This window comes from Protopterus annectens, chromosome 1.part1, assembly GCF_019279795.1.
Source record: "Protopterus annectens isolate FY-2018-M chromosome 1.part1, PAN1.0, whole genome shotgun sequence".
Taxonomy (NCBI): Eukaryota; Metazoa; Chordata; order Ceratodontiformes; family Protopteridae; genus Protopterus; species Protopterus annectens.
In genome coordinates this window covers 847449926-847475107 of record NC_056726.1, presented here as the reverse complement: position 1 = coordinate 847475107, position 25182 = coordinate 847449926, and the positions used below count along the sequence as shown (strand labels likewise).

At 39.0% G+C, this 25182-nt stretch overlaps 1 protein-coding gene across 1 annotated transcript in view; it reads left to right on the top strand.

The window, feature by feature from the left end:
- LOC122815150 (probable E3 ubiquitin-protein ligase HERC1) overlaps positions 1–25182 on the top strand; it is a 5886073-nt gene that overhangs the window by 2692901 nt on the left and 3167990 nt on the right. Inside the window, exon 27 of the mRNA XM_044087407.1 lies at positions 5466–5636. Coding sequence (XP_043943342.1) covers positions 5466–5636 — 171 coding nt within the window. The remainder of the gene's footprint in view (positions 1–5465; positions 5637–25182) is intronic.

The window sequence follows — 25182 nt, the reverse complement described above, 5'->3', positions numbered from 1 at the left end:
TTACAGATGATAGGGTGAAGGATGTAGATCAGATAACAAGTGAATATCAGTTAGACAACTCCCTATGGCTTAACATGCAATCCCTCAGACTATTCTTATAAAATAAGATGGACCCGATCACTTCTGCTAATAAACGGGTCACTAGTATACTGCTAGATTTCTTTAATTCAGTTATTCAACATAAACAAACTTATTCAGACAGCATGTCATTTATTTAAAGACTTAGAAACATATTGTTGTCCTGCTAATTTCTGGAACCATTTTTATACAGTTAATAACACACTTCCAAGACATCTAGATAAAACAAATATATTAGAATATGCAGGGAAAACAACACTTTCACTTAAATGGAAAATATATTCCTGGAGATTTTTATATAGATCTTTCTACACTCCTCAACTAATGAACAACATTAATGGTAAACTAAATATTTGCAACATATGTAAGTCTAACACAAACATTGACTGGAACCATATGTTTTATGACTGCCCTGCTTTAAGTGTATTTTGGGAAAACATTAAAGAACTCCTACAAGCAATATTCACATATAATTTTATTTTGACCAAATCATTAGTACTCTTTCACTACACCCATACCTGGTTGTGTAAAAAAGTTAAACATTCCTTACTTTGGGCAATAATGGCAGTAGCCAGGAAAACTACAACAAGAAACTGGGTATCTGAATTCCCTCCTTCCTATGGAAGTTTGTCAATTGCAGATTGCAACTATGACATCTAGAACATCTAGAAAAACTTATAATTATCATATATGGGTTAATCTACAGAATCTGTTGAAAAGAGATTGACAATGATATCATATAAATCAAATTTCAACTTCTCCACGTTATGTATATGGAATAATCAAATACTAGGCAACTTAATGATATTCAACAGATGTCTTTGTATATAGTTTTAGTAATTTCACTTTATTTGTTAAACATTGTTATGTGAATGCTTATGTGAACACTTAATTGTAAATATCTTTATGTTAAAAGAACATGTAATTGTTTATATTTATTTCTTTAAAATCAATAAAATTGTTTAAAAAAAAATAATGGAGTTTCATACTTATAATTAAGAAAATGCACGCTGATGCAAAATGTCTTGTTCTATTAAACTTTCAAGTGAAATGGAATAATATTTAAAAAGTATCACTGTTTTGGGGCATGTGTCCACCAATTAAGTTGGACTTTGTCTAGAATTCTTGAGGGAAGTTGAGAGCTATCCTATCACAGGTGGCATGAAGGGGGTTCACCCTGTGCAATAAAAAAAAAAAAAAATATATATATATATATATATATATATATATATATATATATGGGTGTAGGACTATTCACTGTGCACAAATCACTGAAAGCTCAATTCATTGAAAACTCAATTCACTGAAATATATTTCACTGAAAGTTATATATGGCCTCTTCCCCACTGTAGTGCGACCCTGGAGTTAGTGTATATAGTAAGGAGGGGTGAGGGCACCACCCTCCACATCGCGGGTTGTGGGGGGCATAGCCCCCCACATAGTTTGCATATATATTATGGTCAGAAAAGAGTAACTTATTGGAATTGCAAATATCCATGTATATAGTTTAAAATATTTAAAATAGGTGGGGGACAGTGCCTCCCACACTCCCCCTTACAATATATACTAACTCCAGGGTCGCACTACAGTGGGGAAAAGGCCATATATAACTTAAATGTGTTTCAGTGAATTGTGTTTTCAGTGAATTGAGCTTTCAGTGAATTGTTGATAGGTAGGTACTAGGTTATTGGCCCTAGGGCCTATACAAGCCTAGCCAAAAAGGTACCCTGGCTTTTGCCACCCAAGAAAATTATTTTCCTGTGCCCCTGTCAAGCAGAACCACAGAAGTGATCCCCGGGTGAATTTCTTATTACCCATCCAATCATCAAGATTTTTCTTGAAGAGTGCTAATGAGGAACTCTGTTTGACATAGATAGGTAGTCTGTTCCAAAGTATGGAAAGTCTCTGGGACAGGAATCTATCCCTCCAGCATGTTTTGTTTATTGTGGTGACAAGGTTTAGGTCCCTAGAGTATGTAGCTCGGAGGGATTGGGATTTCTTTAAGTGGAGCATGTCCAACAGCTCTGGGTTTGACATAGCTTTGTATGTTAGGCAGAGATCGCCTCTGAGTAGGTAATATGCGATGGAGTAAAGCTGGAGTTTTTTGAGACGGTCTGCGTAGGGCATCTGTTTGAGGCCAGTAATCCTCTGTGAGGTATTTTTGTGGCCTTTCCAGTTGTTGTAGATGTCTTGTGAGGTACATACCAAAAGGGGCATTATACTCTATAATGGGTCTAATGAGTGATGAGTAAAGGGGAACAATGACCTCTTTTTCTGGATGAGAAACCTTTTCTGATGAGGTGTGCCATGTAGAAGGATTTCCTGACCACTGTGGCAATGTGATTATCAAAGGAGAGACTGCTGTCCACCTGTGTCCCAAGGTCTCTTATCACACTTTTGGTGTTAGGTAGACTACCGCCTATGTGGTAGTTCATGGGTACAGAGGTTTTACCAAAGGGGATGACAATGCACTCTTTGGCATTTTGATTGAGACCATGGCTTTGACATCAGGCATTTGTCTCAGTGAGGCCCTTTTGTAGGATGTCCACATGGTTCGGAGTTTCGATTATGGCTCCTAGTTTGCAGTCATCTGCGAATTTAGTTAGCCAAAGACCTTCTGTGTTAGCCTGTACTTCAGAGAAGTAGATACCAAACAGGAGAGGACCCAGGACTGAACCATGTGGTACTCCACTTGTCACTGGTCTGAAGTCTGATTTGGAGTCTGCTACTTTCACAGTGTGGGTTCTGTCAGTAAGCCAGTTGGCAACCCATCTTGTGACATAGGAATTTATACCTAGTTTAGTGAGTTTATCTATAATTCTAGAGTGAGGGGTGGTGTCGAACACCTTGGCGAGATCTAGATAGGCTGTGTGAACCACCTTACCCTCATCTGTGGCTTTGGTGACTGCTTCAAAGAAGTCTGTCAGGTTTAGGAGACATGATCTGCCTTTTACAAACCCAAACTGTGTGGGGTCCAGAGTTTGGAGATCTCCAATGTCTTTGTTTATGAGTTCCATGATGATACGTTCCATGGCCTTGCAGACCAGGCTCGTCAGGCTAATGGGGCAGTAGTTCCCGGGGTCTGTTGTGGCCCCCCCCCTTTGTGGAGTGGGATAACCGTCGCGGTGCGGCATTCAGTGGGCACAAAGCCTGAGGTGAGGCTATGAATGAACATGGCACTTAGGTGGGGGTGCCAGCGCATTCTGTAGTTCATGTAGAAGGCAGCCTGGGATGTTGTCAGGTCCCATGGATGCTGTGTTCTTGGCTTTTGAGAGTGAGTTTTTTACCTGTTCTGCCGAGATTAAAGGAACTTTGCATTCTTCTGGTATAAAGATGGGCCCTTTAAGGGGTGAGAGGGTGGGGGTAAAGTTAGCGCTGAACCTATCTGCCAGGATGTTGGCAATATCAGTTGGTTCTGTATATTTAGTGTCATTGTGCTGTAATGTATATTTAGTGTCATTGTGCACAGTGATATGAGTTTCAGTGAAATGTGCTTTCAGTGAATAGTTCTAGACCCATATATATATATATATATATATATATATATATATATATTGTTGTGTCTTTCGGCTTATCCCGGTTAGGGGTCGCCACAGCGGAACTCTGGTCCGCTAATGTTTGGTAGTGGATTTTTACATGCCGAGTTACCAGCCCTGATGCACAGCCTTCAACGAAGGCACGCCCATTCACGCATGCCTCCACACAGAAGACGCTCTAGCTGAGAATCGAACGGGTTGCTGTGAGGCGACAACGATACCGCAGCACCACTACCACAGGTTTTATATATATATATATATATATATATATATATATATATATATATATATATATATATATATATATATATACACATACATATACATATATATATATATATATATATATATATATATACACACACACACACATATACACACACATACACATGTATATATATATATATATATATATATATATATATATATATATATGGTGCGTCTCTCTCTCTCTCTCTCTCTCTATATATATATATATATATATATATATATTTAACATTTGCTGACCGGGATAGTCCGACTGAGCTTGAGCCCTATTACAGCGGAGGCCCGGGGAGAAAAGCTCCACGGTACAAAGTATACAATGACAATACCGCCTTTTTTGACAATTTCACAGCAACGTATAAAATGACAAGCTTACTAGAGAGAGAAGAAAATGCAGAAGAAGATAAAAATAAGTCTAGAACAGTAGTAAAATCAGAATAGTTAAGTGAGGATCAGTGGGGGGGTGGAGTTATCAGATAATGGAACAAGATAAAAAGAGGGGAAAGAAGAGAAGCAGTTAATATATGAAGTAGGAAAGAGAAGGCTATCAAGAAGGGTGATTGCAATGACATAACCAGCACAGTTTAGGCAATTTGTAAGAGCAGTTTTGAAGTTATGAGACTGAATAATATTTCTGAAGACTAAGTGAAGCTTGTTCCATTTTTAAGCAGGATTGCAGCTGTAGAGGTTATGCCCTAAAGATTTTTTCTGTTTATGAATTTGGAAGAGAAATTGATCTGAGCTTCTGAGGGAGCAACATGGCTTGTAGAGCGAGACAAGAGAAGAGATGCTAGGGCAGGAGAAAGGTTCGTTTAAGACAGAGTGGATAATAAGCAGTTGAGTATACAAGAAGGAAACTCTAACCAACTGAAAGAAGGGACAGCAAGACAATTGTGAGATTTCTGGGCAGACTACTTGCAAATCTGGCAACTTTGTTGTAAGTAGTTTCCAGTTTGGATAGAAGAGAGGACTGTATGTTGGTAAGAATATGAGAAGAGTGGAAAAGGTTAGGAAGAAGGTAAGCATGGGAAAGTGAGATTCTGCAGTTAGTGGTAAGGAATTTTTTGTTCCTATATAACAGGCCAAGTTTTTGGTGGGTTTTCATTATACTGTGTATATTTATCTAACACAAAATAAAATTTAACACTCGTTGTGTCTGATTTCTTTTGAAGGATATGACTCATACTTGCACTTTTTTATTTTACTGTTGCCGTTGCAAGTGTACATTCATTATTGACGAATATTTATTTTACTTTTTTCACTTACACATTCTGTTACTTATTTGCTTTTTCTTTTGTTGTGAACTTTGGTTATATTTTACTTTTTACATGAACTCTTCTCATATTATATTTGCAGGTTATACAGATGAATTAGTTTGCTTTTTCATTTTTTTTTTTATTTTGGCTTGTATCTTGTATTCTTATTATTAAATAATCATCATGAAAAATCAGTGTAGCTTCATGCTTGGAAAATAAGTGCACATTTCTGAGATTTTTTTTTTCAAAGAAAATGCAAAGCAGTTTTTACCATTGTTGTTAGTGTATCCCTGGTCTCACATAAATGAAAAACACTGTTTTTGTTTTTCAGGTACGGCTTGAAGCCCTGCATCATATCTCCTCATATGTATCAGAGATAGCAGTATTTTCCAAATCCCCTGGTCTATTGCTGACATCCCAGCTTCACTTCTTGATTGGCTGTTTCAATCTGTCACATGTCATACACACATCATCTCGATATGAAGAAAAGCAACATTACATGGTAATGTATTTCTCAAAGGTGATAAAATGAGATTAACATTATTTTTATGTGAGAAGTAAATAGTCTTACTAGTTAAAAATATAGTGATGTGAACTTTTTAAGTTATATTGCTGAAAGCAAGCTGACTGATAATAGATAGAAGAGGTACAGAATGTCTGAGAATGGTAGAAATTTATGGGGGCAAGTAGGACTAAGAGGGGAGGGCAGCCAAGGTACAGTGAGGAGGAAAAGTTAGAAAAAAACAGAAACTGCTTATGAGTGGATCAGCAGTATGATTACGGCTAAAAACCAGCACAGAAGTGCCTAGAGAAGCTAAATAAGTCAGTTCAAGAACAGAGCAAGGGGAAAGAAGGAAGAACAGCAAAATATCTTTGTGAGGATAGGGTGAGGTTAATTATTTTAAAAATTCTTGATTGTGGTCATATAAATAAAGAGAGGGAGATAAAGCAGATATATATATAGAGAGAGAGTTCCCAGAAAAGCAGATTAAAATCATTTAATAGCAGCTGCTTTTAACTTTATGGGCTGTAACAAGAGGTGCAGAAGCAGAAGGTAATGAAACAGAAAAAAAAAACTAATCAGACACTGTTTGGAGGTAAGTTGATTAATGTCTTCCATTTTGTCAATGGTAAAAGAGGAACAGATGTTAAAAAGCTGGCAAGTTTGTCAGCAGCAGTAGTTTGTCAAGAAATTTTAACAAACAGTATTTTCCAGAACAGTGTGAAACATTTTGGTGGGTGTTAACAACAGGATTATATTCCTCTTTGATAAGAAAAGATAGCTGAATGACAGACAAGTTGATCCACCTAATACATGGCATCTACAAGTGAAGCAACAAAAATTAAAGGCAGTACAGTAAATCATTTATACAGGTTACGCACAGATGGAATGAAGCAACAGGGATACTACATTTAAATATACACAGGACTTAAAAGCTAGTAAGCAGGCTGTAATAACCAAGTGGTAAAACAAATGTGCTTGAAGTGCTTCATGAACTCCAGGTAAAGGGGAAGAATTAAAAAATGTGTGTGTGTGTGTGTGTGTGTGTGTGTGTGTATATATATATATATATATATATATATATATATATTTATGTGTGTGTGTATGTATGTATAGATGTGTGTGTGTGTATATGTATATACATGTATGTGTGTGTATACATATATATATATGTGTGTGTGTATATATATATATATATATATATATATATATATATATATATATATATACACACACACACACACACACACATATGCACACATGTATGTGTCCCCTTAGTATCTCCTTCTCCTGTCCAACTCACTGTTTAAGAGCCCTCAGATCAGAGGTCTCTGGAAGTTTCTGCATTGGATCCAAAGGCAATCTGTTCTTTTTTTGAGATGGTTCCTCTGAGCCTACCAACAGGGAGCCTTTTGGAGCGAGAGACTGTTGTAGCCAAAGGATCACCACTGGGTCTGAGGGGTTGCAGTTGAGGCTGAAGCTTTCAGAGCTGTTTCTTCCCCTCAGGGTTTTGGTGCTGGATAGCTCAGGTCCGACTCCTGGGTCTATGTTAAATCCGTGAATGCTGATTCATCACCCCTCTTTAAGCGAAAACTTAAAATCCCGAACATTCGGAACAGTGATTTTTTTTTTTCCCCAGGGAAAAAAATCACTGTTCCACCAAAGGAAAAAAAAAAGATAAATAAATATGCCAACTCCAAGATCACACCACAGTGGAGGAAATGGCAAAGTACCGAAAACAGCCCAGGTATTTTTTTTTTCCCCTTGGAAAAAAATTGCTGATCCGAGTGTTTGGGATTTTCAACTTTCGCTTAAAGAGAGTCGATAAATCATCATTCACATTTTTAATCATTCACTGATTTAATATAGACCCCGACTCCATCCTAGGGTGGAGTCCTGCAGTGATTTCAGAAATTTCAGTTCTTGTACAGTCGACTTCTGTCTTCCCAGGCATTCTGCCTTTGAGGTTGTGGAGGGGGCTTTCTCCCTGACTAAAGTAGAGACAACCCTACCTCATCTGGTTCTTTGCTCAGAGCCGCATCCATCCTTTCCACTAGGACAGCCAGCCCAAACTAGTCTTCAGCCAGTCCATCAAGACATTGTCATCTCTTCCGATAGTTTCTCAGAGCATCCCCTTGAGGAAGTCCCTCAAAAGAGAACGTGTAAGAAGAGGTACTTAGATTACCTCAGAATCTTTCATGGAGGACACCGATTTTGATGAGGGGGTGGGTCCCCCAGATCACCACCTGAAGACATCTCCTTTGGAGACATCCTAGAGCTCCTGAAACAAAAAAGTGGTTCTTCCTCTGAGACTCCCTCCCAGAAGGAATTGGTGTTCCTTGAGGCTTTCGGGTCTGGCTTGTCTACTTTTTGGGTGCCCCCCCAGACTGATGAGCTCATTGACCTTGTGCAGCAATGTGGATCCTCGAACATCTACATTTATGGTAGGTACAAAACTGTACTTTTCTCACCAGGTATGGAAGGAGCCAGTGCTGAAAAGACCTGACAAGATTTTAGCTCTCCTAAAAACCATGCACACTGGAGCAAGGGGATCCTAGTCGATGGCATGGTTGTGGCTACAGCCATAGAGAAGGAACTGGCAGAAAAGAGTTCTTCTGTCCATCTCCCTAACAGGGAGTCCAGGGCTTTGGACAGATTTGAGAAGCTTGTGTATGTTTCAGTGAACTTTGCCCTTGGGTTGCTGAATTACTTGGCACATTTTATGAGGTTACAAAGAGATCTAACCAAAGAGTTTGCCAAATCTCTTTCTTGGTCCATGTCATCCAAGGATGGAAATAAAATCTCCTCACAACTGGCCACCCTCCAGTGTATGTCACATATGTCCATAAGGTTGATCTCTCGTGTAGCAGAAGGTACTTCATGGTCTGCTAGTTCAGGCATAGTTGTCAGGAGACATGCCTGGATGCAATTATGTGAGTTTGTGGAGCCCTTTAAGTCTGTATTCATCAATGTTCCTTTTGATGGATCTTCCATGTTTGGTCCCAACGTTTAAGACATGCTCTCTAGATGTGAACAAGAGGGAAAGACCCTGAATGCCATGAGTGTATGTTTTTCGACCCTTTAGAGACCATTCTCTAGGAATCAGTGAGGGTGTAGAAAAATGTGGTTTAAAAAATCACAGGGTCCTTTTTAAATTCATGAGGAGATAGTTCCCCCGGGGCAGAGGGGGGAACTCGAATAGAAGATGCAGAGGTGGCTCGCATAACCAGGGCTTCAGGGATTCCTTCTTGGCTTAGCCCTATCACTGCTTCTGAAAGGAGGCCCAACAGTTCCAATCTGGAGGCAGTCTGAGTCTCGGCACCACAGAATCTGGTTAGCTATTACAAAAGATTCCTTGGTGGAGAGAATCATATCCAGAAGTTATACCATACCATTTTCTCTAACTCCTCCCACCAATGTGAAGAAAATTCCCAATGTTTCACCCAGTCAGAGGTAAGCGGCATCTCTAGAAATAAGAAAGCTGCTAGAAAAAAAAGAGTTGTTCAAGAGGTACCCCCAGACCAGAAAGGATCCAGTACTTACTCAATATTCATCTTGGTGCCAGAAAGACAGGGGACTTGAGACCAATTCTGGATCTCAGCAAATTAAATTAGTTTCTACAGTACTCAGTGTTTGGGGTGGTCATGGTTCAGTCCATTTTGCCTCTGCTGCAAAAGGAGGATTGGATGTGCCTGGTAGATCTTCAGGATGCATATTATCACCTCAAAATGAATAGGTGCTCCAGGAGATACCTGCTCTTCTGTCTGGAAGCCAGGCATTACCACTGTAGAGCACTGCCCTTTGGTATCACCACATATCCCCAGGGTGTTCACGAAATGTATGGCAGTAGTAGCAGCTCACTTGAGACTACTGGGATTATGAGTGTTCCAATATCTATATGACTTGCTCCTAATTGCTCCATGAAGGCATCAACTTCTGCAGGCACTACTTGCACCAGTTGTGTGTTCATCTGGGAATCACTGTCAATTGCAACAAATCTCAGTTCACATCTAGAGAGAGCTTGGAGTTCATAGGAGTTCATCTGGACACGATCAGTCAAATAGCCTGTGTTCCCTGTACTCAGATACAGACACTGAGATCCCAAGTCAAGAAAGGGATTCAGAGTTCTTCTCTTCCAGTCTGATTAATCTTGCAAGCCCTAGGATCAATGGCAGCAGCTGTCACCATCGTTTCTCTGGCCAGGTTCCACATGTAGAGTCTTCAGTGGATACTTTCTTTCCATTTGTCCTTTCTTCAGCATCTGCTGACCACTACACTCGATTACAGAAGCATGCAAAAGGTATCTTCTTTGGTGGATTCATTCAAGCCAGATCTGTAAAGATTGTTTGTTTGTTCTTCTTGTGCCCATGGCCATGGTGACCACAGTCACCTCCCAGTTGGGATGGGGGACTACTTAGTAATTACAGCCTCAAGGTACTTGTCTGTCCAAGGAGGCCAAGACGAATATCATTATACCAGAGATGAGAGCAGTCCTCCTAGCATTGCAGGCCTTTCAAGACATTCTCCCATCTGGGACAGTTGCCATTCAGACAGAAAATATGTCAGTGGTCTGTACATCAATGAACAGGGAGGAACCAGATTTTACTGTCTTTGTTGAAAAGCAATAAGAGTGTGGCAGTGAGCAGTCTCTTCCATTCATTTTCTAATAGCAACAAGCATTCCTCAAAAAGCCAACATGATTGTGGACAAACTAAGTAGGTTCATTCTAATGCCTCATGAGAGGTCTCTCAATGTGAAAGTGGCGGAAAGGATTTCCCATCAATGGGGCCAGCTGTTCTATGATCTGTTCGTCTGTCCCCTCAACCACAAATGCAGCAGGCTGTTTACCCTGATTTATACTTACCCACCATTGCTCCTCATTCACAAATTTCTACAGAAAGCATTCCAGTTGAAGAGCACAGTCGTCCTCATTGCACCCTTCTGCCCTTGTCAGATCTGGTTCCCCTTTTCTCTGGCCTTAACGTCTACATCTGACTGTAAGCTGTATCCAACTTCAGAACCCCTGTCTCATCCAGATTTAACGGGCCTCAAACTGACCCCATGGCTTCTGCAGTTCCATTGATTAGCAGACAGCCCAGGCCCTACTCTCCAGTTCATAATATCTTGTTATCTTCTCATAAAGCTGCTTCTAGAAAGATTTACAAAAGCAAATGAAAGAGGTTTGTTTTCTAGACCCTTAGTAAGGTCTTGGACCTTCTTTCAGCTTCTGTGCCATCTATCCTTGAATTTTTTGCTACAATTTTCAATGCAAGTGCTTTTTTCAGCTGATAAAGTATAATTAGCTGCCATTGCTTTTTTTATTTAATGTAATTTTTTTAACGCAAGTACTGTGCAGTACCCAAGCAGGCAAAGAGATCACTGTATATAATAAATGTAAACGTGAGTTTAATTTATATGCAATATTAGGTTTATCTGTCTAGAACATTATGGTATATAGTAAGTAGTTATATATGTATTAATGTTTTGTCGTATTAAGTCTTATGTGATATCTACACATTTGAATCCGGAGATAAGGAATTTCATTCAGTTTTTGTACTTGTGTGACTCTGAATGACAGTAAAGGTTACTTTGACTTTGATTTCTAATTTCCACATAGAGAGAATAACTCTACCTTAGCTTCTTCTAAACTAAGTAAAGCCTTTGTCAAGGGAGCCTTTTTTTACTTAGACTTCCATTATAGGATCCTGCTTCTCTTTTGGATTTAACTATAATGATTCAGGCCTTGACACAAGCTCCCTTTGAACCTTCAGCCAAAGGAGAATTAAAATTTTTATCCAGGAAAACCATTTTTCTGGTCACTATTATATGAAGTAGATGAGTTTCCAAACTCCGGGCTCTATCTTTTTAGCCTTCTTACCTGTTTTTTCACAAAGACAGGGTATCCTTGCAGACAAATCCCTCTTTGTTGCCTAAGGTAGCTTCTGAGTCCAATATAAACCAGGTCATTAATCTGTCTGCATTCTTTCTTAACTTTTCAAATAAGGGAGAGTATATGCTCCACCTTTTGGATGCGCATAGGCAACTTCGCTTTTATCTTCACACAACTAAAGACTTCAGGAAAGCTGGCCAACTATTTTTTTTCATTTTCTCTTAACAGATTGGGAAACCAGTATCCAAAGATACCATGGCTGATTGGTTAACTGGATGTATTTCCTTTGTTTATGGCAAAAAAGGTCTATCCCTATCCAAGCTTCCTAGAGCTCATTCCACAGTGTCTATGGAAGTTTCTTCAGCCTTTTGGTCAAGGGCTTCCCTCGATGACATTTGTGCAGCTGCATATTGGACTAATTTTCACAAGTTCATTGCTCATTACACATTACATTTGATTTACAGGAATAGTCTGGCCTTTATTTACTAAAGGAAACTTTTCTTTACTAAAGGAAAACTATTGTGGCCTCTCATTAAAAAAAAAAAAAAAAAACATTTGATTAAGCCATGGCATTAATCCAAACCTTCACCTATGCAAAAGTAAAAGAAAACATTTCAAGTCTACATATATTATAATCAGTGCATTGTTGTATCCCATCCACCATCCCAACAACAGATTGCAGCCTATTAGCTTAAACATATGTTTGTCCAGTCTTGCTTCTCTTTTTACATTGTAATGCCTACATTTCTTAAAACTAAAAAAGAAAAAAAAGTATGTGTTTACTTTAGTATCTTTATCACATACAACAGTCATGACGGACCGGAGGTCCGCTGTGGCGACCCCTAACTAGGAAAAGCCGAAGAAGAAGAACTGTTAAGAGCAAAAATAGTTTTACTTACTGTTATTTTCTCTTTTTTTCCCTTTTAGGGTCTTTTCAAACATTAATGACATGAAGTGGGGTATATGTCTGTCAGTCTCCCCACAAGTTTAACAAAATCAACAAAAAGCCAATCTTTCTCAACATCTTTTTCTTGTAAAGGTATAGTTCACAAATGCAATTGATGCTTTATTGTCTCTTGTTTGCATGCATACATCTTTTAAAGCTTCAAAAGGTTTCTCCTAAGATAATATTGGTAACCTTCTTTTGGCCCAGACAACAGTTGCTCTTCCTTCTTCTGAAAATGGCTAATGGCAGTTGCCACAAAAGTCCCCTTGTGCTGGATTTTAATATTCTAAGAAAAGGGGTTTCTCATTCACCCCAGCTTAAAAAATATTCATCTGACAACCTGGATTATAGAATTTTAATTACTCTCAGGCACCTATTTTCTGAGGACCAGCTGCAGGTATTAAATGTGGCTGAAGAAACCTGCTACTAGAAAATCCTCCTAAGTCCCAGTCAGTTGTTTATTGTCTGTGCAGGTAGGATGGGAGAACCATTATCAGTATGACTCTATTTCCAAATGGTTATCCAGTGCTATACTATTTTGTTGTTTTCATTGTGGAAAGACCTGGTGGCACAGTGGAATAGTAGGTAGCTTTGTTCCCTCACAGTAAGAGATTCTCTGATATGATTATCGGTTGGGGTACCTTCTGTGTGGAGTCTGCATGCCCTCCCACTATATGGCTGTTTTTTTTTTGGTTACTGTGGTTTCCTGCCACATTCTAAAGAGATTCAGTAGGTGAATTAGACACACTAAATTGGCCACTAGTGTGTGTGTGCCTGCATATTTGTGGCATGAAAGAACAGTGAAAGGGCTATGCACCCAGTGGTGTGAACATGGGTTGTAAGTGACACCCCGACCCCATGTGCAAAAATGAGAAAAAAAGGTTGTGGGTGAACTGATGGATTATGAAAGGATCTCCCCCACTATGGTGAAAGCTCTTTCTGTGAGAGCTGTGGATACTTCCAGAGTTTTTAGGAAAGGGGTGTAGTCTACAAGTATTCTAAAGGCTGAAATGTGGTCATCTTTACACACCTTCACTAAGCATTATAAAACTGAACTTTCCATATCAGGAGAAAGGTTTGCTAGAACTGTTCTCCACATTCAGTGACTCTGGCCTGTCTTTCTCCTCCCAGACTATCTAAGCTTTAGTAATCATCCCATGTAGTGTAGGCTACTGCAACAGTGATCTAATGGTTATCTAAGTAAAAGTACCTTAACAGTAGATGTCCAAATAAATCACTGTTGCAGTACTCTCCTTCCTGCTCCCCTTCAAGTGCATCTTTTCTTATTAGAGATTATTCCTGCTTTCCCATTCTGCTTTCTGTTTCATTTAATGTGAAGTCAGTATTACTAATCAAAATACATTGCTGCTGCACCATATTTTTATGATTTCTTTCTCTTTATTATAGTTCTTATGACCAGAATCCAATTTAATGTCAAGTTTGTGTTCAGAGGCTGGACTCGAATGCTTGTTAAGCAGGCCTTTTTTACAATTGTTTCCTGACAGTTTGATTTTAATAGTACTCATCTCTTCCAGTAACCCAAGTGGCAAGTTGACAAGAAAATACCCTTTCTGTCTCATTCTTACGTTTCAAAATAATTATCCAGCTAATTAAGGACCATTCTTTTATAAGCCATCTAAATCCAGAGAGGAAAAATCTAGAAAGGGCCAGTTTAAAGCGAAATGGCATGAAGTCCTCAAAAGTAAGTCCAGTGGATCACAAGTGATCAATTCTTGACTGCCCTTACCAAATCTCCCTACCTACCTCCCCCACTCCAGCCTACCTCAGAAGTTTGCAGGGAAGCTGTCTCTCTTCCTTCCAGTTTGGAAAGCTGTTACCACAGACTCTTGGGTACTAGTTTCAATCTCTAATGGGTATCCATTTTCTATGCCCTCAGAATACCACATATTCAGAAAAAAAAACACATTATTCTTCCACTCATCTCAGATCTTCTTTGGTGGAGGGGTGTGTGTCATAAATCAGTTTCTGTAGCTCATATGGGGAAAGGGTTTTATTTAAGATTTTTTTCAAGAACCCAGAAAAGAGGATACTTGGGGGTCTGTTCTAAATCTTTCCCAAATTAAAAAGATTCTTCCAGAATTCAAAATGTTTACACACAAAACCTGATACCCTCTTCTCTCTTTTCAAGCTTATTTGGTTGATTTTGAAGGATGCTTATCTTCACCTTCCTATTCACAAGAATCACACACTTCTTAAGATTCTGTGTTTTGGGATTACATTAGCAGTTTACTTCTTTACCATTACCATTTGGACTGTCTGCCTCTTGCACTCAGTAATGGAGTACTATAGACTTCGAGGCGTACACATTCATCCTTAACCTGGACGATTGATTTCAGCTCCATCTAATCAAAAAGTATTATCAGCAAATGACTTCAGCAGGGGAAATTTCCAGAACTCTGTTTCATGGCCTTATCAGTTCTGATGATTCATCATGCTAGACTCTGCAAAATAATGATACAGTGGCACTTTGTCAGTATGAGCCAACACTCCCATACAACCACACAGAAAGTGCAGTTCTCTGTTTTGAAAGGAAGAAGCCACTTTGTAGACAATGTAGTAATTCCCTTGTCCCCTACAAGCCCATGCCAAAACATACTTCATACTTTTCTTAACAAGTATACTCCCAAAGCATCAAAGTTCATAGTTGGGTTGAGATCACAACACAGAAACAAGAATATCATTCTCCAAGAGATGATGGCTCTTATCAATGCCATCAAAGCTTTAAAACAACTTTGGACTCCAGCCACATTACAGATAATGGCATACATCATCACAGTGATGTGGCGCATACAGAATCAAGAGGAGACAAGATCTTACTGCCTTTGCAGCCAGGCAGTGATAGCCTGAGATTTAACCAATGAACACAACCTATTATTCCTGGCAACTTCCATTCCTTCAGAACAGAATACAGTGGAAGACACTCTGAATGGATCCAGGACAGACCCTCATGAAAGGACACAGAGAGGCCTTCCTGCAAACAGTCCACCAATGAGGAATCTCTCAATTAGATATTGTTGCTTCCAAACACACAAATCTACTACAACAGTTCTACAGAAGTCACTGCAAAGAAAGTAGACTGTTTTTAATTTCCTAGATGGGAATGTTTCTGTATGCTTTTCTCCGACTTTCTTTTTATCTCCAAGGTTCTTCAGAAGTTAAGGAAAGACCTTTCAGAGATAAATTTTGGTGACTCCCTTTTGGTGCAGGCAGCACAGGTTTGCCCTTATAATGCAGCTGGCCACTGACACTCACCAGAGATTACCACACAGTGTGGACTTGCATACACAGAACAACCAATCGCTGATTCATTCAAATATTCTAACCCTAAATCTAACATTTTGGATGATAGAGTTTTGATTCCCTTAAGCACCTTTATTCTGAACACATGCTACAGGAACTTAAGGAGACATGAAAATCTACCACTATAAAATCTCACTTATGCAAACTGAAAAGATTTTCTCTTCAGTGCCAAAACAAAAAACAGGACCCATTACAAGGAAGCATGATCTATTTAATTCTGGTTTCATGTACACTTATGTAAAGGTACGTATTTTAGCCACATCCCCCCCCAATCTTCTTTTTCTTCATCTTCTTTTTCAATCAGTTTCTTAAAGCAGTACTGCATGTTAGACCACTAAAGAAAGAGGACTTACTAGAAAAGCTAAACTAAGATCCCTTTGAACCAACAGCCAGCTCTTCTCTAAAAATGTTTAACGTGGAAGACACTTTTGTTGGCAGGCTTAACGTCCGCTTAAAGGGTATCCAAGTTACAGGCTCATATGTGTATTTAACCTTTCTTGGTCTTTCACAAGGATAGAATGAGTCTCAAAACCAACCATTCTTTTATGCCAAAAACAGTCTTTGAATTCACCCTTAATCCAAATAATTCAAATGCATTCCTTTTTTCTAATTCCTGACATAGGAGAATTAAGAATTCTTCATTTCTTAGATGGTCATTGACAACTTAGATTTTATTTGCATAGACCTAAAGGCTTAGAAAAACAAATCAACTTTTTCTCTTATGACAAGAGGTAAAGGGAACAGACCGTTTCTAAGCAAACTATTTCTGTCTCTTAATGTTCACTTCTATAGTCTAGACATGTCAAGGACCTGTCAGATAATGTAAAAAGCACATCTGACTAGGGCAGTTGCTACCTCAGAATAATTTTTGAATGGAATGGGCACTATGACTTTCACAGACGCTATTACACAGCCCTGTTCTCACATTTACCAGCTATTACAAACTTGATGTTTGTTCCAGAGCCAGAAATGAATTTACCAATCCTGTTCTAAAAGTCATCCTGTACTCTGGTTTAACTCCCTTCTTCTGTACTCAAAGCTTTGATAGTTGTCCCATTTGTGAAGAATACTGCAAAAGTAATATTATAAAGAACATAATGTATTTGTATGGGTAACTTACTGGAAAAGTAGATGTTTAACTAGATCACTGTTGTTGTGCAAATTCCCTCCCACCATCCTTACCTGAGTGGGGTATTCTGTCACATCTGTTTATTTCCCAGCGTGTATTCATTATAAAACTTGACTTTGCAGCTCTAGGCTTTAGCTTCCAATCTGGGGGACAAGAAAGCATTGAATGTTTTGGCACGTCTGTACATCCGTCTTATTCTAGCATGTCAGTTCATGCTAAGACTGTATGCATGGCATACTTGGAAGGAGCCTAAGCTTTATAGACAGGCAGGATGAATGGGTATTCTAGTGTATATGTATGACGTTTGTGTAGAATACAGTGATAATTCAGATATTTCCCATTATGGTAAGTTGCCTGCACACCTGCTCTCCCTGTCTACTTCAGCCAGAAACATAAAATCCCCCCAACAAAACTCAACTTTCAAATACTACCAAATGAATTAAGTAGGCATTTTTAAACATTAAGCTGTACTATCTCAGACTATACTTTATTTCTTTAATATCCTGTAGAAAGCTGTTCAATTGTTCTTCAGTAATATTACTCCAGACTTCACTCCTAATATTGTTGTTGTAATCATAGTGAATTATGTCCCTCTTGTTTTCACTGTTAGCAATTGTTTTGCTTTTTTCTTACTTAAAGATAATACAGCTTTCTTTAGCATCTTTATTAGGTTCCCCCATAACTGTTTGTATCCATACTTTATTTTTCATCATCACTACCAAGTCATGTGCATAATTCAGCATGAAAAGTAATGCCACTGTATTCTGAAATATCATTGCTGTATATTTTACCACTTTGTCCATCCCCCCATAACTGCATTCGTAACTGAGTAGAACAGTGCTGTGCTCATTGTGCAGCCCTTTATAACTCTTTTTCTGTGGTTTATTTTCTCACCAACCCATTCACCAATCAACAGTCTAACGTTTGGGTTCTCATATATTCTCCTAAAATCTGTTACATCCCTTGAGATGCTTTACAGCATCATAACATTCTACAGTTGCCCGTGATTAACTGTATTATATGTTTTTTTCATTATCATATACTATCACTGTCTTGTTTACAGTTTCCTTTATTCCATCACCTCTTTTATCAGTATTAGCATTTCCTTTATATTACGCCTTGACTCCGTGTAGTTTTTCTTGCATTATTTCACTTAATCTTCTCATTTCTGATAAATTGACATTACACAGCTTTACAGTTTCACAGGTCTTCAGTTTGTGAATCTTCTGTTTTCCTCCTTTTTCCACATAAAGTTTATAACTCCTTTAGAGAGTGGGCTTACTGTACATCAGTACCCTGATTGGAGAACGTTCTCCAGCAGGGTATTAATGTACAAGTAATGCTTGGTGAAAAACAAGTCCTCCACTTCATGGCAGTTTATCAAGCCGCAGTGGAACTCAGACTGAGAAAAACGAAACTGACATTATTTTAGACTCCATAAGCAGCATTACTGCTGTTTAATGAGTATAAAATGTCAAAAAAGAAAGACAAAAAAAAAAAGGTGTGTGTATGTATGCATGTCAGTGAAAGTCAGAGCGAGCAAGCTGTTATTTTACAATCGCAGTGCTTTTGCTGTTTAGCGAGTGTAAAATAAAAAACATTAAAAAAAAATAATATAAAGCATGTGTGAGAAACTGTATGGATGTATGAGAGTAAGAGGGAGAGAGCGCTCGAAAGAGTGTGTGTGAGTGTGTGTTTCTGTCTGCATGTGTGAGAGTTGTGTGTTTGAAAGCAGAGAGACTGTGTGTGTGTGTGTGTGTGTGTGTGTGTGTGTGTGTGAGAGAGAGAGAGAGAGATCTAGAGAGTGAGAGAGAAAGCGAGAGTGATGTGTGAGTGAAAGCATGTATGTAAGCAGAGGAGACTGCGTGTGCGAGAGCGAGACTGTGTGTGCGTATGAAAGCAGCTGGAGACTGAGACAGATTGAGAAAGAGGGGGAGACCAATCTTGTGTCAGTGAATGTGTGCATGAAAGCAGAGAGAGAGAGAGAGTGTGTGTGTGTGTGTGTGTGTGTGTGTGTGTGTGTGTGTGTGTGTGTGTGTGTGTGTGTGTGTATGTACCAATGGTCTCTGGTAACGTGTGATAGGGAGTGAAGAGAGAATGATCTCTGCCAGCCCACAGAGAATGGGCTGTCTGTAAAATTGCTGTGTTTTATTTATGTATTAAGTACCATTTTATTTTTAATATGTTTTGGATTTAAAATGCTTTTTCCAACACCATTAATATATACTACAGCAACTGTGAAACATTATGCGGAGGATGTATTTTACATGTGTACGTACCAATGGTCTCTGGTAACGTGTGATAGGGAGTGAAGAGAGAATGATCTCTGCCAGCCCACAGAGAATGGGCTGTCTGTAAAATTGTTCTGTTTTATTTATGTATTAAGTACCGTTTTATTTTTAATATGTTTTGGATTTAAAATGCTTCCTCCAACACCATTAATATATACTACAGCAACTATGAAACATTATGCGGAGGATGTATTTTACATCAAAAATGTATTAAAAAAATAAAATAGAACTTAAAAAAAATACGTAAGTAAAAATGCAACAATTTTACAGCAAGCCCATTCTCTAAGCTCAATAATGCCCTCCAGGGTGTGTGTTAATGTGTAATTAATGCCCTTCCAGGGGTGTAGAGGCCTTCCGTCTGTGGCATCTGGCCTCTCAACACCCCTGGGCGGACATTAATTACGTATTAACACACACCCTGTCGGGCATTATTGCTTATATAGGTCTTACCCTTGCAGTGCATTTGTCTTCATTCAAACCCTGTAGAAACCACTGCCATCCCTCTAAAATAATTTGTTTATAAACTCCCTATCCTATACCATCATATCCTGGTACCATATCTGTTTTCCCTTTCTGTATAGCCTTTTCCAGTTCTTGCAGACCTATCCTGTCTTGTACAATCTCCTGCACCGTTTTATTATGTTTTTTCCTCCGTGATTTAGCTGCAGTATAATCATTATTTCCTTCTGCTTCTTTAACACCTTCTCATTCTTGTCCTCAGATTCTTAAATTATTACTTTTTCTATATCTCACATTTTGCCTGAAAAAGGCATAATCTCTTTTTTATTGCCTTTTGTCAATACCTCTGCCTCTTCAATAAACATTTAATTATCATTTTATTAACTTCAGGCATACTTTTCTTTTTTTAAATATATCTTCTCTTTCTAATGCCTGTTCATAGTTTTTTGCACTTTTCTAGAAGCTTTTCCTTTCAAAATTGATGCCATTCCTTCTCAGTTTCTGTGTAATTTTAAGTTTCTGTCTATCCACATATCACCATTTTGTTCAGTTTTAATAAAATTTCCTCACTGTTTTTAATTCTGCACACGTTCACTTTTATATCTTTGGCCATCATCCTTCCAAAATAATAATATTTTCATCACCAAACTCAGACCATGTTCCTATATGGCATGACAAATCTTCTCCCGTTTTTCCTTGTCTTCTTCAGTAAGCGTACTAAAAAATATAATAATGCCTGTTTCTTAGTTATGCTTTCGTATGAGACCTGTTTCCCCTACTGTCATCAAAAAAGTGCTTATTGTTTGCCCGCATATTTTAATTCCACTATCCAGCTTTTTGCTTCATGCTTCCATGTCATAAATAAAATTTCATGCAACTGTAACACCCATTTTTACTGCTTCATACTTTTCAGTTTCTTCAAACAGCTTTTGTCTTTCTTTAACAGAAATGTGTTCATACAACACACTATTAATCTGATTATCTGTCCCATAATTTCATAAAATATAATCATACACTCCTTGCTGTCCCTTTCCTTTAGCCTCATTTATTTGAACCTCCACCTCTTCTCTTGACTTCCCCATCTCATCTTCCAGTCAACTTTTAATTATACTTCTCTGTGATCTTCTTCAGATGCTGCTTTGTGATCTTCATGTATGTTATATTGCCTGTCATTTTCCATTACTTTATCATCGTTAATGTTTTGTCCTTCTCTGCAGTCCTAATGCCAGTATTCCCTCCTTATGCATTTGTAACAGGATATTTTTTCAATTCTTTGCAATATACCTCCTGCCATCTGTACTTGACTGCATCTTCTTTTATAGCATTCATTTGTGAATAGGCATCAGTGCCACAAAAATAACATCTTTTCAGTTGTCCTGTGTATTTTACAATTCCAGGCGCTCCATCATTATTGATAACACACTGCATATGGATTTGTTTATACCTTCAACTTATTTTAATGTGACCCACATTTCCCATGGCCCAGTCCACATTTTTTTATTTAATCATCTTTATTGAATTATCACTTATGACATAGGCAGCTATACATTTGTACAAATGAAAACAAACCATAGGTTTATAGAAGATTACTAGGCTAATGGCTCCAGAGCATTTACAAGCCTAGCCATATTTTTTCCCTGAGTTGCCCCAATTGTCAGTGGTTATGTGAGTGAAGTTCACAGAGGGAAGGGTCTGTGTTACTTAATACTAACTTCCTCTGTCCAGGAGGGACATGGGTACCACTCAAGGAGTGAATTTGGGGTCACCCATACATTGATCTAGGTTGCATTTGAAGAGGGTTAGGGAGGAGCTCTATTTCACATAAATTAGAAGCTTGTTCCAGAGAAGTGGCAGTCTCTGGGAGTTGTATCTCTCTCTCCAAAATTACCTGTTCATGTCAGAGTTTAGGGTATGATCCCTGGAGTGAGTGACCCTTGTGCAATTTGATGTATGAATGTGTACCATTTCCATCAGGGCTGGGTCAGAGATTGCCCTGTAAGCCAGGTACAGGTCACACCTTAGCAACCTGTAGGAGACAGTATACAGTGACAGGGCTTTCAACCTTTCTGCATAAGACTTGTTTTGTGTATCCTGTAATTTCTTGGTGAGAAACCTCTGTGGTTTGGTGTCTGGTAAGGTACATGCAAAAGGGAGTACTGTACTCAATTATTGATCTGATGAGGACTGAGTATAATGGAATTATAACATCCTTAGATCTTGATGCGATGCCTTTACTTATAACGTGTGCCACATAGAAGGATTTCCTTACTACTCTGGATACGTGATGGTCAAATTCAGATTGCTCTCAACCTGAGTGCCCAGATCACATGCCACTGGTTCTACATTTAGGAGAGTGCTGTCTATAATGTAATTAGCAGAGATGTCAGCTTTCCCAAAGGGAATAATAATGCATTTTTTGCATTTAGCTTTTATCTTTGGCACCAATCATTTATCTGTGTTAACCCTGTCTAAAGTATAGTAACATCTTTGGGGGCTTAACGATTGCTCCCAGTTTGCAATAGTCTGTGAACTTGGTCAGCCTCAGGCTGTCCCAGGTTTGCCTGGACTTCTGAGAAGTAAATTCTGAACAGTAAGGGGGCCCAGCACAGAACTATGTGGTACTCCGCTGGTGACTAGTCTTTTGCTAGAGGTGAAGTCATCCACTTTGACAGTATGTGTCCTGTCAGTGCACCAGTTGGCTTATCCATCTGGTAATGTAGGGAATAACTCCTAATTGGGAGAGTTTGCTTATAATACCTGAGTGGGGGATTGTGTCAGATACCTTGGCTAGGTCAAGATAGGCGGTATACATGGTCTTTCTCATGTCCAGGGCCTTGTTGACTTTCTGGAAGAAATCAACCACATTTAACAGGCATGCTCCACCTTTAACGAATACAAACTGGGTTGGGTCCAGGGTTTGGGGATTACCTATGCCCTGGTTAATATGGTTCATAATGATTTTTTCCATTGCCTTGCAGATGAGGATAGTCAAGCTTATGGTCCTCTAATTCCCAAGGTCTGTTGATGGTTCCCCTTTATGCAGAGGGATTACTGTTGCTTTCCTCCATTCTGCCAGAGCAGAGCTATTTTCAGGCTGTGGTTAAACAGGGATCCAAGTCAGTCTGCTAGGTCATGTTGTTTAAAAGGCAACCTGGGATGTTGTCTGGTCCCACTGATGCCATGTTTTTGGCCTTGGAGAGCGCCAAGATGACATGCTCTCTTGAGATAATAGGCTGAAGAATGGTGGTAGGTATACTTTGGGAATGACTGGAGGGGATGGGGATGTTTGCTCCAGATCTGTTAGTTAGCAGGTTGGCTATTACCTCAGATTGAGTATGATTACTGCCATCTACAACCAGTTCAGCTCATAAATGGGTATTCCCTTTTAGATTTCAGCCATAGTTAAAGAATGCTTGTGATTCACATATTCTCAGTTGCAAACATTACACGTCACATTTAATCTTCTGTACAGTCACTGAAAATCCAGCATTACATATCTCACTCAATTCCTGCCTTCCATAAAACCTCATTCCTCCTCCAAAACATTATTCTTCATATATTGTGCCTGCAGTTCCCATATGGTAATTTGCTCTTACCCTTTTCTAAAGATCCCACTCACAGTTCTTTTATCTCTGTTACCATATTCACTACTACAAATATGATTGGTTTAGCCTTTGATTTCCATTTTCTAGTAACTGCTTTTTTGGCAGACTCAAGAATTTAACCTTACTATGTATAGGAAATGCAGATCCTGCCAACCCATTCCACTTCCAAAAATTATGTTCCCAGTTACCACTTTCTTCCCCATCACACCTCCAATATTTACAATCAACCTTATGAAAACTTCTTTGGTGTATGCTTGGGGTATAAAAATACCTATGCAAACACTTCCAAGCAAAAATCCTAAATCTTCTAGACTTTGTTGCATATTTGGGAGCCATACAAATGCCCTCCCATTGATTCTTTGTGAATTGCATATCCAGTCTCACTTCCCAATCTTTTCTAAGCTCCTTTGATTGATTACTAAAGTTAGCATTGCAGTATTTTATATGCCCTACTTCTTCTCCTTTTGGCTTTTCCCAATTAGGGCTCGCCACAGCGGATTACCTGTCCGCTCATGATTGGCAGTGGAGTTTTACGGTGTCGAGTTGCCAGCCCGGTGCCCAACCTTACACAGAAGGCGCACACATGCACACACTCGCACCTAGGGCTACTTTCGAGTGTCCAAGCCACCTACAGCATGTCTTTGGGATGTGGGAGGAAACCGAAGCACCCGGAGGAAACCCACCCGACCACAGGGAGGACATGCAGACTCTGCACAGAAGGCACCCCAGCTGAGAATCGAAACGGAGAACCTCTTGCTGTGAGGCGGCAATGCTAACCACTGCACCACCGTGGCCGCTCTTTATATACCCTACTAATTATTCCTTTTTTTAGCAGCAGCTTTTGTTCTAGATTCAACTAAAAACTCTACCAGTGCTGGTCTTTCACATAGGATTCCCCTATCCCTTTCTCTTTGCCTATACTCTGATATCAATCCTTGATAGAGAAGGCAGTCTCTAGCCTGCAGTCCAAATGTATTTTGGCATCGTCCCGTTCTGTTACCTTTCTCTCTCTGAGTGTTTTCTCCCAATACTTTGGTTCCTTTTCCAGTTTTCACCAGTAAATTCTTGCCCCCTTGCCTATTCTCTGTACCTCTAATTACACTCATCCCTATCAGCAGAATCTCCTTTCTCTATTCTCATGTTGGCTTAGTTCTTAGAATGCTTTCTGCTACTTTATGAATATAATTCTGTATGGCTATTGTTAATCTCCTTAAAGATCTGCATCCAAAATCCCACTTTCTCCTTATTATTTGCAGCCCCCCTCCCATTTCATCAACATCCCTTTCCATGTTGAATTAAAGGTTTCTGCTTGTGCTATGTATAGGAGCTTTAACTATGAAGCTCTAAAATATCTCCTTCAAATTAGGTAATCCCAAACCACCTTGTTCTATTGGAAGGATCAACCCATCCCAGCTGACCGCTGCCCTGTTCCCCTTCCAGACAAAGTACCCCAAATCCTTACCAATTGCTATCTACAACTTCTCTTGTTGGCATAACCATGTCCAACCCATAACTAAAACCAAAGGGACTAGAACATTTTTTATCACTTGTATTTTCTGTCCATATCCGTAAACAAGAGCTTCTAGTTCCTCAGTTCCCATATCATCTTCTGCTTAGTCTCTTCACACATATCCTTAGTTGTCACAACAGAATCCTTTCTAACCCATACTCCAAAGTACTTCATTTCATCATGTCTCTGTAAATGTGGGTATCACTGAACCACTTTGTGTGTGGGCATGCAGCCTTCAGCTAGAATAGTCCATTATGCTGAGACATTCTTCTCTGGCCTGATCAAGCACAAAATAATAATATCTGCCAATAAACAAACCATTCTTGACCACCATACTAATTATATCTCTGAATTTCTTAGTCCCCTACTTTCCATACCAGTGGCTCTAAATATAA